The sequence below is a fragment of the Oncorhynchus tshawytscha genome, linkage group LG07 (assembly GCF_018296145.1).
Source record: "Oncorhynchus tshawytscha isolate Ot180627B linkage group LG07, Otsh_v2.0, whole genome shotgun sequence".
NCBI lineage: Eukaryota > Metazoa > Chordata > Actinopteri > Salmoniformes > Salmonidae > Oncorhynchus > Oncorhynchus tshawytscha.
In genome coordinates, this window is record NC_056435.1 from 25095636 (window position 1) to 25113714 (window position 18079).

The 18079-nt window shown below is 39.6% G+C and overlaps 1 protein-coding gene across 3 annotated transcripts in view; it reads left to right on the forward strand.

The window, feature by feature from the left end:
- Positions 1 to 18079, forward strand: part of LOC112254185 (metabotropic glutamate receptor 4) — a 339519-nt gene that overhangs the window by 173295 nt on the left and 148145 nt on the right. For all 3 annotated transcript variants that reach the window (XM_042324215.1, XM_024426489.2, XM_024426488.2), the window contains exon 3: positions 11431 to 11647. In XM_042324215.1, coding sequence (XP_042180149.1) covers positions 11431 to 11647 — 217 coding nt within the window. The remainder of the gene's footprint in view (positions 1 to 11430; positions 11648 to 18079) is intronic.

An 18079-nucleotide genomic window follows, 5' to 3' on the forward strand; every position in this document is an offset into this window, starting at 1 on the left:
CATCTTTTTTCTCTCAAAAAGGTAGAGGTCAAAATTATTGACACTCCTGTTTTCAATACCTCACCTCGTGAGGAAAATGGCACCGATTCTTTTTTCAAAAATATTTTTTGAGATTGGAGAACACATTGGGAGGGATCTTAGACCATATGTCCATACAGAATCTTTCCAGATCCTTGGCATCCTTCATCTGCGCTGTACTCTTCAATTCAAACCATAGGTTTTCGATGGTGTTCAAGTCCAGAGACTGAGATGGCCATTGCAAAAATGTTGATTTTGTGGCCAAACAACAAATTCTTTGTGAATTTTGATGTGTGCTTGGGGTTATTGTCTTGCTGGAAGATCCACTTGTGGCCAAGTTTCATCTTCCTGGCAGAGACAACCAGGTTTTTGGCCAAAATGTCCGGGTACTGGGTAAAGTTCATGATGTCGTTGACCTTAACAAGGGCCCAAGGGCCAGTGGAAGCAAAATAGCCCCAAAACATCAAATATCCACCACCATATGGGGCTATTTTCTGAATATGCATCTTTCTTTTGACGCAAAACCCACAACTGGTGTGTGTGGCCAAAGAGCTCTATTTTCATGTCATCTGACCATAGCACCGGTTCCAATCCATGTGCCCTTTAGCAAACTCCAGGCGTTTAAATTTGTTGTATGACATGATAGTAGAGCTCTTTGGCCATGCACACCAGTGGTGGGATTGGCATCGAACTGAGAATGCATAAGCAGAAAAGAACACCATACCTACTGTGATGGGGGAGGGGGGGTGAAATCGATACAGTTACATAATCGCAATATTATTTTTGGACAATGTTATAGCGAAGTATCGGCTGTACCTGTGCCAAAACTCTGGTATTTTTCATCCTATATCTTGTTCTTCATTTTCTTTTGAACCTCTTGAAGCTAGGGGGCACTATTTTTATGTTTGGAAAAATAACGTTCCCAAAGTAAACAGCCTATTTCTCAGGACCAGATGCTAGAATATGCATATAATTGACGTATTATGATAGAAAACACTCTAAAGTTTCCAAAACTGTCAAAATATTGTCTGTGAGTATAACAGAACTGATATTGCAGGTGAAACCCTGAGAAAAATCAATCTTCTATTTTGAATACTCCATGTTCCATAGCCTCCCATTGCTCCATTTTAAGGGATATCAACCATATTCCTTTTCCTATCGCTTCCTCAAGGTGTCACCAGTCTTCAGACATAGTTTCAGGCTTTTATTTTGAAAAATGAGCCAGAAAGATAACATTACGTCAGGTGGTCACATGAGTTTTGCTCGCGCAACATAATTTGGATAGCTATTGTTTTTCCCTCCTACTGATAAAGACATTTGCGGTTGATATATTATCGATTATATATTTTAAAAACAACCTGAGGATTGATTATAAAAAAGTTGACATGTTTCTGTGGACATTACAGATATTATTTGGAATTTGTCTGCGTTGTCGTGACCGCTCTTTCCTGTAGATTTCTGAACATAATGCGCCAAACAAACGGAGGTATTTTGGATATACAAATAATCTTTATGGAACAAAAGGAACATTTGTTGTGTAACTGGGAGTCTCGTGAGTGAAAACATCCAAAGATCATCAAAGGTAAACGATTAATTTGATTGCTTCTCTGATTTGTGACCAAGCTACCTGATGCTAAGTGTACTTAATGTTTTGTCATGCGATCGATAAATTTACACAAACGCTTGGATTGCTTTCGCTGTAAAGCATAATTTCAAAATCTGAGACAACAGGTGGATTAACAAAAGGCTAAGATGTGTTTTGCAATATTGCACTTGTGATTTCATGAATATGAATATTTTTTGTAATATTATTTGACTGTGGCACTATGCTATTTAGCGGTTGCTGAAAACAATTAACCTGCTTAAGGGATGGGTAGCGTCAAGAAGTTAAGCATTCGGATTACTGGACAAAATTGAGGTATTTGGTCATAAAGAGGGACATTATCGAACAAAACTAACATTTATTGTCTATCATGGAGACCTGGGAGTGCCACCAGATGAAGATCATCAAAGGTAAGTGATTCATTTTAATGCTATTTCTGACTTTTGTGACACTCTCCTTGGCTGGAAAATGGCTGTATGGGTTTCTGTGGCTAGGTGCAGACCTAACATAATCGCAAAGTGTGCTTTCTCCGTAAAGCCTTTTTGAAATCTGACCCAGCGGTTGCTTAAGGAGAAGTTGATCTTTATTCGTATGTTTAACACTTGTATTGTTTATCAATGTTTATGATGAGTATTTATGTAATTTGATGGGGCTCTCTGCACTTTCACTGGATGTTTGTTTGAGACAATGCATTTCTGACCATAACGCGCCAATGTAAACTGAGACTTTTGGATATAAATATGAACTTTATCGAAAAAATATATACATGTATTGTGTAACATGAAGTCCTATGAGTGCCATCCGATGAATATCATCAAAGGTTAGTGATTAATTTGATATCTATTTCTGATTTTTGTGACTCTTCTCTTTGGCTGGATAAATGGCTGTTTGGTTTTCTGTGACTAGGTGCTGACCTAACATAATCGCATGGTGTGCTTTTGCAATAAAGCCTTTTTGAAATCAGACACTGTGGTTGGATTTACAAGAAGTGTATCTTTAAAATGGTGGATAATACTTGTATGTTTGAGGAATTTTAACTATGGGATTTCAGTTGTTTTGAATTTGGCGCCCTGCAATTTCACTGGCTGTTGTCGATGTGGGACGCTAACGTCCCACTTGTACCAGAGAGGTTAATGCAACCGCTGTGCCAGATTTCAAAAAGGCTTTATGGTGAAAGCTCACCTTGCGATTTTGTTAGGTCAGAGCCAAGTCAGAGAAAAACATACAGCCATTTTCCAAAGAAGGAGAGATGTCACAAAACTCAGAAATAGCGTTATAAATATTCACTTACCTATGATGATCTTCATCGGAATGCACTCCCAGGAATCCCAGTTCCACAATAAATGTTTGTTTTGTTCGATAAAGTCCATCATTTAAGTCCAAATACCTCCTTTTTGTTCACACGTTTAGCCCAGTAATCCAAATGCACAATGTGCAAGCAATTAGTTCAGATGAAAAGTAAAAAAGTTATATTACAGTTTGTAGAAACATGTCAAACGAGGTATAGAATCAATCTTTAGGATGTTTTTATCATAAATCTTTAATAATGTTTCAACTTGACAATTCCTTTGTCTTTAGAAATGAAAAGGAATGCAGCTTGCTTTCATGGCCACGCGCCTGACTTAGCTCATGACATTCTGCCAGACCTCTTAGTCAAACAGCTCTTATTCTCTCCCCCTTCATAGTAGAAGCCTGAAACAAGGTTCTAAAGACTGTTGACATCTAGTGAAAGCCTTAGGAAGTGCAATATGTATAGACACCCCATAGACACTGTATATTGGATAGGCAAAAACTTGAAAACCTACAAACCTCAGATTTCCCACTTCCTGGTTGGATTTTTTTCTCAGGTTTTTGCCTGCCATATACGTTCTGTTATACACACAGACATCATTCAAACAGTTTTAGAGTTTCAGAGTGTTTTCTATCCAAATCTACTAATTATATGCATATTATTGCTTTTGGGCCTGAGTAGCAGGCAGTTTACTCTGGGCACCTTATTCATCCAAAGTACTCAATACTGCCCCCGTTCCCAAAGAAGTTTTAAGTATCATGATAATATTGTATCGTGAGGTCCCTGGCAATTCCCTGCTCTAATATCTACTGTAAAATGTGGTGGATATTTGATGTTTTGGAGCTATTTTGCTTCCACTGGTCCTGGGGCCCTTGTTAATTAAGGTCAATGGCATTATTAACTTTACCCAGTACCAAGACATTTTAAGTACCAAGATGTAATGTCATGTGCACAAGTACAGTGAATGCCTTTCTTGCAAGCTCTAAACCCAGCAATGCAGTAATCAATAACAATGCAAATCAACAAATAACATAAGGTAGAACAAAAACGCACAAATAAAAATACGAAATAAGGGAGCCGTCCGTAGAGTGGGAGATCCAGGACAGAATAGCAGGACGAGACATAGGATTGGAGTAAGGGACCAGAGTCAGAGCGGGCAGAACTGTAGCGGAGAGGAAAATAGCATCAGGCAAAGGAAAACAGACACAACAGGACAACAGTCTCCAAACAGGAACAAGCTGCTAGAAGCATAGACAGACTGTGCAGCGATTACGATCTGGCAGCATGGAAGTGGCAGGACTGAGTATTTGTAGAGGTCTTGATTATGGAACAGGTTGCAGCTGGCGGGGTCTGCTCTGACTCCAGCACACCTGTCTCACACACACACACACACACACACACACACACACACACACACACACACACACACACACACACACACACACACACACACACACACACACACACACACACACACACACACACACACAGAGAGAGAGACAGAGAGAGCACTGGGGGAGTGGCGACAGGTCAAGGAGACACAGGATGAGCACTAAAGGGAGTGGCAGGTGTAGATGTGACAGTTTAACATGACCTTTGAATGACTACCTCATCTCTGTACCCCACACATACAATTATCTGTAAGATCCCTCAGTCGAGCAATGAATTTCAAACAGAGATTCAACCATAAAGACCACAGAGTTTTTGCAATGCCTCACAAAGAAGGGCCCCATTGGTAGATGGTTAAATAAAAAAAGCAGACATTGAATATCTCTTTGAGCATGATGAAGTTATTAAATATAATTTGGATGGTGTATCAATACACCCAGTCTCTACAAAGATACAGGCATTTTTCCTAACTCAGTTGCCGGAGAAGAAGGAAACCAATCAGGGATTTCATTATGGGCCTAATTAATTAAATTAAATTGACTGATTTCCATATGTAAAATCTTTGAAATTGTTGCATGTTGCGTTTATATTTTTGTTCAGCTGTTCAGGAGGCTGTTGGTGTTAAACTTGATGTACCCGTGCCGCAGAGAGAACAATCTATGGCATGAGTGGCTGAAGTCTAATCATTTTCCTGGCTTTCCTTTCACACCGCCTGATTTAGAGGTCCTGGATGACAGATGGTGATGTTGAGGTAGAGGTTGGTGTTACGGCACTACACTGCCAGGTCACGTACCTCCTCTCTGTTAGCTGTCTCATAGTCGCCGGTGATCAGGCCTACCACCGTTGTGTCGTCAGCAAATTTGATGTGTGGACAGGGAGTACAAGAGTGGACTAAGCACATACCCCTGCAGTTCCCCCATGGGGTCGGCCCGTCAGGAAGTCAAGGATCCAGTTACAGAGGGAGATGTTCAGTCCCAGGCTCCTAAGCTTGGTGACAAGCTTGGAAGGGACGATGGTGTTGAACGCTGAGCTGTAGTCAAGGACATGCATTCTCACATAGGTATTCCTCTCATTTTAGCCAAAAACCTGGTTGCTTCTGACAGGAGTCTGAAACTTGATGGCAAGTGGATCTTCCATCAAGACAATAACCCCAAGCAAACATCAAAATCCACAAAGAAATTGTTAATTGGCCATCTCAGTCTATTTTATTAGCTGCCCCTCACCTCCACTGGATACCAGATGAAAGGGTATTTTCAGACCAATGGGTAAATGTGAAAGCATCACAAGTAGAATGATGCTGCACAATAAGTGCATGCCTTGCTTAAGGTTTGGATGACTCTGGATTTAATATAAGGACATTTACACATTTTATAATTAAATGTCTTCATTTCATAGGGCAATATTTGAATTGTAAATGAGACATTTGAGAATCAGTTTGATAACCAGAGAAGGTCCCGATGGAATAGCTAAAGCCCTCTCCCCAAATATGTGCTTTCGTCTGTAGTCTAATCTATATTAGTGTAGCTAAAATAATTGGTGAGACAATTCATTCTAATTAAGTGTCAAGATTGCCTTGTAATTTCAGTGTAATTCAGCAAAACCAAAGCACAGGGGAGAGGCTTTGCAAGGTAATTGCTCTTTGTGTTAGCTAATAAACATTAGTGTTAAACAAGTTATTCGGGATCATTATTGGGAGAGTGATTTACTAGTCATTAATTGACAAAGTGAGTTTCATCTCAGCTGATGAGCAGTTCTCTAACATATGTAGTGCAACAGGAGGGATAGGAAATAATCACTCAGCAAACACATTGCACAGATTCTCCAATAACAGCATGTGATGAATACGGTTTATTTAAAGAACCTAATTCACACTGGTATTTGATGTATGGCTATTTGTGTCCCATAAATGGTAATGTTTTCAGTAACAGATTAACAGGGCTGAAATTCTTCTTCTTACAGAGATCCTGCTATTTCTGGAGGTGTTATTTAGTAGCTGTACAGTCACAGTAATAATAACGCTTGGAAGTAAATACGTATCAGCCTTGCATATGTTTGCTTTCACACTTTGTGTGTGAAGTGACGTCATAGCGCTTAGCCAGGTTGATAAAAACAGAGTAAAAAAAACACATGATGGTTTAGTCACTCAATAACTGTCTTTCAGCTTTAACTAAGTGTGATCACTTTTTCCCCAACCTCATTCATATTTCAAAAAGTGCTTGATAAAATGCAGACCTGCGAATTTCAAGTTCTTGACATGCTAATTGTGCTTACAGTTCTTAACTCCTTATCTCAATTATTCAACTGCAATTTGGATTCTACCAACATAACAGACAGTCTAATGCAGGGTTCTCCAACTGGCGGCCGCGAGCCAGCAATATTATTTGGCCCCCCAAATTAATTATATCAACATATATCTAATAATAAAAAATCTCAGACCCGAGATGCAAAAACTCCAAAATGCAATTTCCCAAGAAGGAAGTTACCCTTACCTAAATAATGCAGAAGTTACATTTTAACTTCATTCATGAGGAGAGAGAATGCAGGAGACAGTCAACTAATAAAGCAGGCAGCGGACCATTTTGTGGTGCTGAGACGTAAAGCTTCAACCGCAGCGCAATCAATAGGTGGTGAACAGCGCCTGGAGCTGAAAATATATCTAACCTGTTGTGCAAGTGTTGCACAGCAACATATGGAGAAAACCTACCCCCAGTTGAGTAATTAATTCAACAGTTATTCATTTTAATTTGACTTTACAAATAACGAGAGAGCTTAAATTAGTCTTTCTTCCGAGCCTCAGCCTATATAAAATAAAATAACTGGCTGAGGTAGGCTACGAGGCTTAACAGCATCTTTCACAATAAAAAAATATATGTCCTAATATGAGTGATTTTTTTTTTATTAAGCCTGTTTACAATTACAACTGGCCAAAACTGTAGCATCCTCCTAATTTAAAGAAAAAATGGCAATGTCTGTATTTGAATGTCTGTATCGGGATAGCCTGCTCCTGTAATGACAGAACAAACAGAAAATACTGTCAGTTTAAGACTTACATATCCCTAGATAAGCACTCACAATAATATTTGTATTGAATAATTACAGTCATATAGGCCACTAAGTTACTTACTCAATGGGAAAAGTTGCATTTCCCCTCGGACACAATCTTGACGATGTCCGGTGAGATGGATGTGATTTTGATGCACAGGTAGTCCTCGATTGACTTATGTGAAAACCAGTTCCTGTCGTGAAGCTATACTGCGTTCGTAGAGGAAAATGTGGACTCGCAGGTGTAAGTTCATTGTTAGCACCTAAAATACAAGTTTGTTCATTGTGCTTTATTCCTCACATAAGGACTTGGCACTCCTGAGTGCATCCCTGAGAAGGCTCAACGTCTGGAATTCAATCAACTCATTTTGAATTGCGGCCTCGTCCATCGAGGGTATTGTTGTCTTAGCAAGGGAGGAGAATATTCCATCTGGGGGGACTGTGAGAGGGTCACGTACTAACGCAACGATATCCTTGGGCATGCTATAGTCTTCAAATCTTATGGAGAAGTTGTCTGGTCCCTCTGCCTGTCGTTCTTCAGTGTACTGAATTGCAGTAGCCTTCCAGATGACAAGTCCAAATTGAACAACTCAAGCTTCCTAGTAAGGGCCTCAAGTTTCTCCACCATGTCCACAACAGTTTTTCCTCTTCCTTGTAACTGCATATTTAACTCGTTTAAGTGACAGAATTTGTCAGCCTGAAAAGCTGTGTAACACTTCAATGTTTCTGCGTCAGGCATCTGTCTGTGGCGGGAAAGTCATTTTGAAAGTTCCATGCTTAGGTTCACAATGAAGTCTGAGATTGAATTATTTGCAAACAGCGACATTTTCATTGCAAATAAGACCCACTGGCTTGGCATTGGGAAAATAAGGTAATATGAACACATATCTCTCTGTACATTCTTCCCCGAAACTTTTCATTTATCCACCTTTGTTTTGATATTTTTTGAGTGACATTTTCTCTTGCTATCAAGCTAATTATTCTGAATGAATGTTGATGTTAAAAACAATACAGTAGGCTACATAGAACTGTTTTTCCCCACCAATCAATGCACAGAGAAATGGACAAAAATAATAACTGAATAGAGACACGTTGATTTTATGAGCATAATCAGATCGAAATGATTGTTATTATCACTGAGTACTAATCAGATGTGTTAAACTTTTTGTTTAATTTGTTGTGTAGGCCAATTAATTGTGCTAATATTATATACTAATTATGTTCTGGCTCACCAACTATTAGCTCAGAAAAAAATTGACCCAAGGCCAAACCTACTGTAGTTGACGAACCCCGGTCTAATGCTTCAGAGTGTGAGAATTTCGCAGGAATGGCACCCAAAGGAAAATATGGTTAACAATTGTAATACACAATAATCACCCTTTCAAATCTGTTTCCAGTTTTAACACCGAAGACCCCATCAGCTCAATACCTACACGGCCTATACAGACACATCTGGGCTTATTTGGGAGGGATTACAACACTTTCAAATGCTTTGAGCATCTCAAATGAGATATTCCTGACTAGAGAATTTGAAGTAGCTAAGTGCTTTTAATGGTTACAGTTAAATGTTCAATGTTATGCCTATGTCCTCTTTTGTTGACCTAGTCCTGTTAAATGGTTTTAGAATGTATAGTTTCCAATCACAGTCCCTGCAAAGCAATCTCACCGCCATTAACAGACATGTTAAGTGTATTAAACCTGCTGTGCCTTAATTTTGTAGGTGCACTCTATAACAATTACATGTGGATTCTATGGATACAAATGCATTTCTTAAGAGCGAGATTTCTTAGAACATGAATTACTCTCATCTAATTTCACTGGTTTAATCATTTGTGACCATTAGCTTTCTTGCTTTACTATACTGTATGTTGGTAAGACATGATAGAAAGTAGCAAAACAGTAGGCTTGTGCTGCCGATCAGGACATTGGCTTCCTCCGGTCTGGGGAAGAAAAGCTGTTTCATTCACTAATTAGCTGTCCTCCTTTAATTACAACAACATCACAGGCAGTCAACCCCCTAGCGCGAGGTTAATAGCAACCAACAAAGCATTAGAGACATTTAAAATGGATCCCTGTTCTTGGGCCTGGAACTAACTCTACTCGGCACCCTACAGACGCCATGAAATTCAGCTGAGAATACTGCTGGCACCCTAAGTAGCAATTCTGTATTTGCTCATACAATTAGTATGTACTGGGTAAAGGCATAATTCAACTATCTAGTGTGAAACATTTCCCTTTCCGTTGTTTTTTTGGTGAACCCTTTATTGATGCTAACTACTACAGTAGCAGTGAAGTGTTTCAACTATCAACTCTACTTCCTGACTCTACCCACATCCAGCACAGTACTGTGGGCAACACAGGTTTATTATTGTGTACTTCATTTCAAGGCCACTACTACAACAGAGAAATGGGGCCAAAGCATCTTTTGGTTCGTGCTGGAGCACTTCAGGGACTCTGCCCTCTAAATCGGTCTCTTTGGATACTTTTCAAACAGGACTGGTTGTGGTGTGTGATGGCCAACACCATCGACCTACTGTAGCTACTACACTACAGGCTAGCAAACAGGCAAATAAAGAGAGAGAGAGGGGGAAAAAAAGAGGAATACGTTTTCTTCACTGCACCGTGCAGTAGCTTTTTGCCCACCCGTATGACATCTTACTTTATCTGAGCATAGATTTAAAGGGTTATCCAAATGCTGAAATGTATTTGTGCGTGTTCATGTGCTGCTGCATACAGATCAAGAACAGTAACATCCACTGACCAGGACCATCGCTAAATTACAGCTAAGCGTTGTCTGGTGCACAGATTGCACGTGTCAGGCTTTCAAAGTGTAAAATTAGTGCTGAACTGGTGTCATATCAAATTGTCTCATTGTTTTTTTATAAAGTGTGGTAAGAAAGTGTGTCAAAAAAAATCATGATTGAAATGAAAAGTTGTTATTCATAGAAATCTAATAACAGTGATTTGATGAAAATCACCGATAATTGTGTTTCCAGAATGGCCCATAGGGCAGGAGCCCATCTCCTGTTTCTGTAGCTCGTGAGGAATGTACCCAGGACATTTTAGAGTCTTTGGTATGAATCGACTGGGGATCGAAACCCCAAACCTTCTAATCTCAGGACGGACACTAACGACAAGGCCACTTGCACTAACAATGCTAGTCATCTTCGAATTCATCTTCCACTCAACATTGGTAAAACATGATGGATCCAGAAAGGACGTGGTGCCAACAGATAGGGAGACACAATACTGAGTCGGGGACTCAGTCCAATGGCTGCCCAGATAGGTTTGGTATGGGTCTGTGGTGGGTGTTAACTTGGCTGAAGGATGGCAATGGGTCAGATTGAGTGTGCCTCTGAGCTTGCTGCCCATGATAATGAACCACCTAGCTGTGGATGAGATGGAAAGCTGGATCCAGCGGGAAATCAGAGCTGTTTTTAGTATCAGGGTTCCCTTCCCGTAGTGTCACAACCACAAAAATAGGACGATAAGTCATCAATCACTGCAACCACTTTATCACACCCAGGAAAACAGCTCTGCCAGTTGCACTGCGTGCTATATCAATATAGGACACATTGAGATATTTTCATGAGCACATTTTAGATCTATCCGAAACTCATAGGATATCTTACAGTCAGCTGTAAATAAACAGTGTAAACAAAGTACTACAAAATGATAGATGAATGAATAAATGAATGGATATGACTACTCAGGACCCGAAAATCTGCACATAATGAATGAGCATGTATATGAAAAGCCTCTCATACAGTGTTATTGCCCTTGGCTTCATCCCCCTGCTTGTGTGTTGGTTGCCGATCCCCGTGCAGAAGCCTGACACGCTCATCTTCTCGCTGAGTAATCCCCCCCCTCCCCAGTTGTCTGAAGGAGACCCCCTGTGGTCTAAAGGAGACCCCTGCGGTGCACGGTATGAGCCAGCCATGGCTGGCAGGATGAAATCATTTTTCATTTCCCCTGAGACTTAGAGACTGATTGCTGATCCGCTCTCCCTCTGTCCCCACCCCCTTCTTGCTATGACTTCTTTGCCTCTTCTCCATCTTAACTCATCCCTTCTTCCCTCTCTCCTCAGATCCCCCAGGTGAGTTATGCCTCCACGGCACCGGAGCTGAGCGACAACACACGATACGACTTTTTCTCGCGCGTGGTGCCCCCGGACACCTACCAGGCACAGGCCATGGTGGATATCGTCAAGGCCATGCGCTGGAACTTTGTCTCCACCGTGGCGTCCGAGGGGAACTATGGAGAGAGCGGTGTGGATGCCTTCATACATAAGTCTCGAGAGGACGGTGAGTGGGTTCTCTGTGGTTTCGTTCTGTTCATTCATCATTCCTCTTGCCATATGATCTGAAGATGACTCAATAGAAGATGGCCCAGAGTGGTACAACTGACCTATTTCCCTGGGTTTGTCTTCTGTATGTATAAAATCCATATAAATTCCACCCAAAACAACAACTTGCACAAATACATTAACAGATCAAGGATAATACAGTAGTGTTTCTCAAAAACATTTGAATGTGTGTGAATCTAACTTCAGATATGGAATATACGCTATATACAGTTGAAGTCGGAAGTTAACATACACTTAGGTAACTCGTTTCTCAACCACTCCACAAATTTCTTGTTAACAAACTATAGTTTTGGCAAGTCGGTTAGGACATCTACTTTGTGCATGACACAAGTCATTTTTCCAACAATTGTTTACAGACAGATTATTTCACTTAGAAATTCACTGTATCACAATTCCAGTGGGTCAGAAGTTCACATATACTAAGTTGACTGTGCCTTTAAACAGCTTGGAAAATTCCACAAAATTATGTCATGGCTTTAGAAGCTTCTGATAGATGACATCATTTGAGTCAATTGGAGGTGTACCTGTGGATGTATTTCAAGGCCTACCATCAAACTCAGTGCCTCTTTGCTTGACATCATGGGAAAATCAAAAAATCAAAAGAAATCAGCCAAGACCTTTGTTGGCAGAACTGAAATAGCGTGTGAGCAAGGAGGCCTTCAAACCTGACTCAGTTACACCAGCTCTGCCAGGAGGAAGGGGCCAAAATTCATCAAACGTATTGTGGGAAGCTTGTGGACGGCTACCTGAAACGTTTGACTCAACTTAAACAATTTAAAGGCAATGCTACCAAATACTAATTGAGTGTATGTAAACTTCTGACCCACTGGGAGTGTGATGAAAGAAATTAAAGCTGAAATAAATCATTCTCTCTAATATTATTCTGACATTTCACATTCTTAAAATAAAGTGTTGATCCTAACTGGCCTAAGACAGGAAACAGTTTGGGGAAGGCCCTTTACTATTTCAGCATGACAAGGCCCCCATGCACAAAGCAAGGTCCATACAGAAATGGTTTGCCGAGATCGGTGTGGAATAACTTGACTGGCCTGCACAGAGCCCTGACCTCAATCCCATCACACACCTTTGGGATGAATTGGAACGAGCCAGGCCTAATTGCCCAACATCAGTGCCCGACCTCAGTAATGCTCTTGTGGGTGAATGGAAGCAAGTCCCCACATAAATGTTCCAACATCTAGTAGAAAGCCTTCCCAAAAGAGTGGGGGCTGTTATAGCAGCAAAGAGGGTACCAACTCCATATTAATGCCCTTGATTTTGGAATGAGATGTTCGACGATCAGGTGTCCCCATACTTTTGGTCGCGTAGTATATCATAACTTTAATCCTAACTTGAGATATGCATTATGGCTCCTTTTACATTTCAATTCCCTTCTGCATTTAAATTCCCCTTAGGTGATGGAAATAGGAGTGTTTGACTGAATTCAACTTGATGTTTGACATGGTACATACAGGGCCTTCAGAAAGTATTCATAACCCCTTGACTTATTCCACATTTTTTGTTACAGCCTGAATTCAAATAGGATTAATAATAAATAAATAAATAAAAGATCAACCAATTTACACACAATATGCCATAATGATGAAGTGGAAACATGTTTTTAGAAATTGTTGCAAATCTATTGAGAATGAAATACAGAAATATCTTATTACATAAGTATTCACACCCATGAGTCAATACATGTTAGAATCGCTTTTGGCAGCATTTCTGGGTAAGTCTTTAAGTCTTACTGGGTAAGTCTTTAAGAGCTTTATACACCTGGATTGTACAATATAATATACAATATATTGTACAATATAGACCACTAGCAGTGGCGTCAGACGGACCAGTTGTGGCTGAAGTTGTAGCTGCTGAAGTTGCGTTGTCGGACGGACCCGTTGTGGCAACATCGGACGACCCAGTTGAAGCTGCTGAAGTTGCGGCGGCGCCGGACGGACCAGTCTCAGCGTCCTCGGACGGGCCATTCCCACTGTCTCCCTTAATGGCCCATTATTCTATCACGCTGGTATAAGTGATTCGGGAGACAGGCGCAGGAATGCTTAATAGGGTTTTTACTAAGTCCAAATTACAGAGTGTTTTGTAAAGGCACGGGGACGAAGACCAAACAAACACGTAATAAAACACAGGGTAGAAACCCAAAACAAAAGAGCGAAGAGTACCTCGAATAAATAACACAAGCGTACAATGATTAAGCCTTTACGAGCTTTATACACATAGATTGCACATTATTCTTTAAAAAAAAAAAGAAAGTTCTGTTGATCGTTGCTAGACCGCCATTTTCAAGTCTTGCCATATATTTTCAAGTCAAAACTGTAACTAGGCCACTCAGGAACATTCATTGTCGTCTTAGTAAACAACTCCAGTGTATATTTGGCTTGTGTTTTAGGTTATTGTCCTGCTCAAATGTGAATTTGTCTCCCAGTTTATGTTGGAAAGCAGACTGAACCAGGTTTTCCTCGAGGATTTTGCCTGTGCTTAGCTCTATTCCGTTTTTTTTAAATTCAAAAGAAATCTATACTCCTTGCCGATGAAAAGCATACCAAAAAATATGAAGAATGGTGCTTAGTGATGTGTTATGTTGGATTTGCCCCAAACATAACGTTTTGTATTCAGGACATAAAGTTCATTTCTTTGCCACATTTTTAGCAGTTTCACTTTAGTGCCTTATTGCAAACATGAAGCATGTTTTAGAATATTTTTTATTCTGCACAGGCTTCCTTGTTTTCACTCGGTAATCTCCTATCACAGCCATTTAATGTCACCATTTGCCTCATGGCGAAATCCCTGAGTGTTTTCCTTCGTCTCTGGCAACTGAGTTAGGTAGGACCGTATCTGTCTAGTGAGTGGGTATATCCAAAGTGTAATTAATAACTTCACCATGCTCAAAGGGATATTCAATGTCTGCTTTTTAAAAAATGTCCCATCTTCTAATAGGTGCCCTTCTTTGCGAGACATTGGAAAACCTCCCTTGTCTTTTTGGTTTAATCTGTGTTTGAAATTTACTGCTCGACTGAGGGATCTTACAGATAATTGTATATGTGGGGTACAGAGATGACATAGTCATTAAAAAATCATATTAAACACAATTATTGCACACAGACTGAGTCCATACAACTTACCATGTGACTTGTTAAGCAAATTCTTACTCCTGAACTTATTTAGGCTTTGCCATAACAAATGGGTTGAATACTTATTGACTCAGCTTTTCATTTTTAATTAAGTTGTACAAATTTCTATAGACATGATTCCACTTTGACATTAAGGTGTATTGTGTCAGTGATACAAAATCTCAATTTCATCCATTTTAAATTCAGGCTGTAACGCAACACGTGGGAAAAAAATCAAGGGGTGTGAATACTTTCTGAAGGTAATGTATATCTTCGGCTACCAGGGGATTTGCTGAATATCAAGTGCACAATAAAACTGTCCAGAGAGATAAATCAGTTGCATCGTAGGAATGTGGCCTCAATATAGAAATTAATACTATAAGTCGGTAATAATTGATGGTCCATTTATGGCCTCAAGTGGGTTTTGAATCATTTGTGACCACAATGAGCTCTAAAGTTGGTTTGTCATGTTTATTAGTAGAACGAGGCTAAAGGGTATTTTGAGAATCCCTTCCAAGAGCACGACGCTGTCTGTTTCACTACTCTTTATAACTCCATCTTTTTTTGTTCGAGGAGCTTAGTGTGTCAAGTGCACTGTCTCCTCCATCTTACACAACTGCCTAACAGCAGCTTCCTGTTTTTTCCTCTTCTTTTTATCAATATGTGACTGAAAAAGCACAAAGATGTTGTTTTGGTGTTAAAGTCAATCACATCAGCCTCAGTGTATGATGAACTACTCCACACCTGTAATTCCATTGGTACTAAAAACAGTGCAACTCCCATCAGATCTTTGTCTACCGTCAACACCGTCAGTCAGAGTGCTGGAAGATCTGAGAATGGTCCTGTCTCATTGGGGATTTTCAAATGAACCATTTTCCATATTATACAAATGTTTGTTTCAAACTTATTTTTAGAGGGCAAAAATATGTCTGTTTTGAGTATCTGTTGTCAAGTCAGTCAGTGGCTTGACAACTCCGTCAGTAGCTAGGTTTCCATCCAATTAGGACAGATTTTCATGTGAATATAAAAAAATCAACATAAAAACTATTATGCGCATTTTCTCCACCAGAGATGTGTTTCCATCAAATTGACTTGGTGCAGATACAAGTCTGTGCACGATGACATAGTACACATAAAAATACATTTTATGGTTAAATTCCCAAGTACCGAATAAAAAATACAAGTTTAATGGGTTTCGATCGCATTTTCAACTTTACTGGTGTGTTATATACGGTAGCGAGTGTGCCCACTCCATTATTCACATGTGCACTCTAGCCAACAGCGAGAAGATACTGTATCTATGCGCTGTTGGCTAAAGAGTACATGTAGCGTACATGAGATTGTTTTTATTTGTCAAATGGTAGTCAAGCATCGATTATCATGTCATCAGAATAAGACCCTCAATTTCTATTGGAATGGAGCATATAGCTCATCACCTTGCACATTCACCACCTTGTGAAGTTTATCATAGTTTATTTCATCTGTAGCCTAAAAGAACTTTATGCTTTCCCGAAGAGTCATAGTGTTAGGACCACACAATATGCCATCGTGTGACTCCAAGTTTACTTCGATATGATGGTTATGATATTAATATTTGTATATAAAAGTGTGTCTGCTGACATTTCTCACATAATTCATTTTACCGAACACAAAAAGATCACACCTTGTGTAACGTATTTCGTTTTGTTGATATTTGGAAAGTTTACCAGGCCTGTCATTTCATTTTTCTTTATACGACATGTACTTTGCTCACATAAAAAGGTTGGCTGGAAACCTGGTTACTGATGGAGTACATTTTTTTGTCAATATTCCAAAAATATATTTTAATTACTATTCTGTATGGATGCTTAAACAATTGAGGTATTTGCGGTGCTAGACCTAAGGGATAATGTTTGCTTTATAAATGTTGGATTATGTTTTAAATCTAGAAAAACATGCCAACTTCCTAACGAAATTAGCAAGTTAACAAGTTACCACCAGCTAAAGCTATGACGTTGAAATGCCTATTTATCTGTTCCATCTTACTGTGCAATCCACTGTCTCATCAGCTCAACCAGACAATTTATAAACTTGATCACCACTATAAAAAGCAGCTAGACATTATCTCACATTTCTTTTAGAGTAACATTTGTTTTTCAACAGAGGAGATTTGTATAAACCTTGCTGTCTGTCTCTCCAACATTTGTAACATTGTTTCAATATTGAAATTCGATCTCAAGCTGTCCCATAGTAATGAACGTGTCGGGATGAGACAGACAGGCAGACAGCTTTTTTTAGCCAGTCTAAATCATAAATCAGCTGGCATAATTTTTATGGATATATTCAAAGAAATGTCAATAGTAAACAGGGAGAACAAAATGAAATGCAGCTAGTTTGCAGTCTTTTCAGCTTCAGTTTGAAGTGATTGTGTTAGCTGTGTTGTTGGCTAGCTCCTCTGAACAACAGTGCCCTGACGAGAGAGCACATTTTCTATGCCAGGCGAAATCGCGCATCATTAGATCATTGTTATGGATGTATCCAAATAAATGTCACTAGAAAACAGCTTAAATAAATGCAAATGCAGCTACTTTGCTGTTATTCTTTGATGTGTTTGATGTGACTGTAAATTAGCCGTAGTTGGCTAGCTAGCAAGCAAGGGATAAGAACATTGCCAGCCAGAATGGCAATGGATAATTTAGAAGTAATGACTGGATCACGTCCATAGATACAGAACAAAAAGACTGAACAACAATTTGTGATGGGACCATATCTTGTGGAAGGATGAAATATATATTTTTTAATGAAAATCTGTAAATCATTATTTTAATATGTTGGTAACCCGTTGTATTAATGTGATTATGCCCTCGAAGACAGTGTTTGGAGGATATATTTGCAATATATCCTACAAACACCGGCTTCTCTGGCTTTATCACTTAAATGGTATCTTACCAACTCCATTGACAAACTCCCTAAACCCAAAACATAAAGCTCTCTCTTACGGCTTTTTTCCCAGGCATGTGGGTGTGTTTCTGCATTCAGGTAGGCGGTAACAAAAAAGGCAACATTGCACACGGCTGCCTGTTTACAAATGCTGCCTGTTTACAAATGCTACCTGTCAGTCTGTCTAACGTTCATTTAGCAATATGTCACTAAGTCATTACGACAACACCTATTGAGGTACGACATTTTATATTGACCTTTCAACTGCTACAAGCTCTGTAAATTCTACAAGCTGCATTGTTTCCTGACCATCCATTGTAACATCT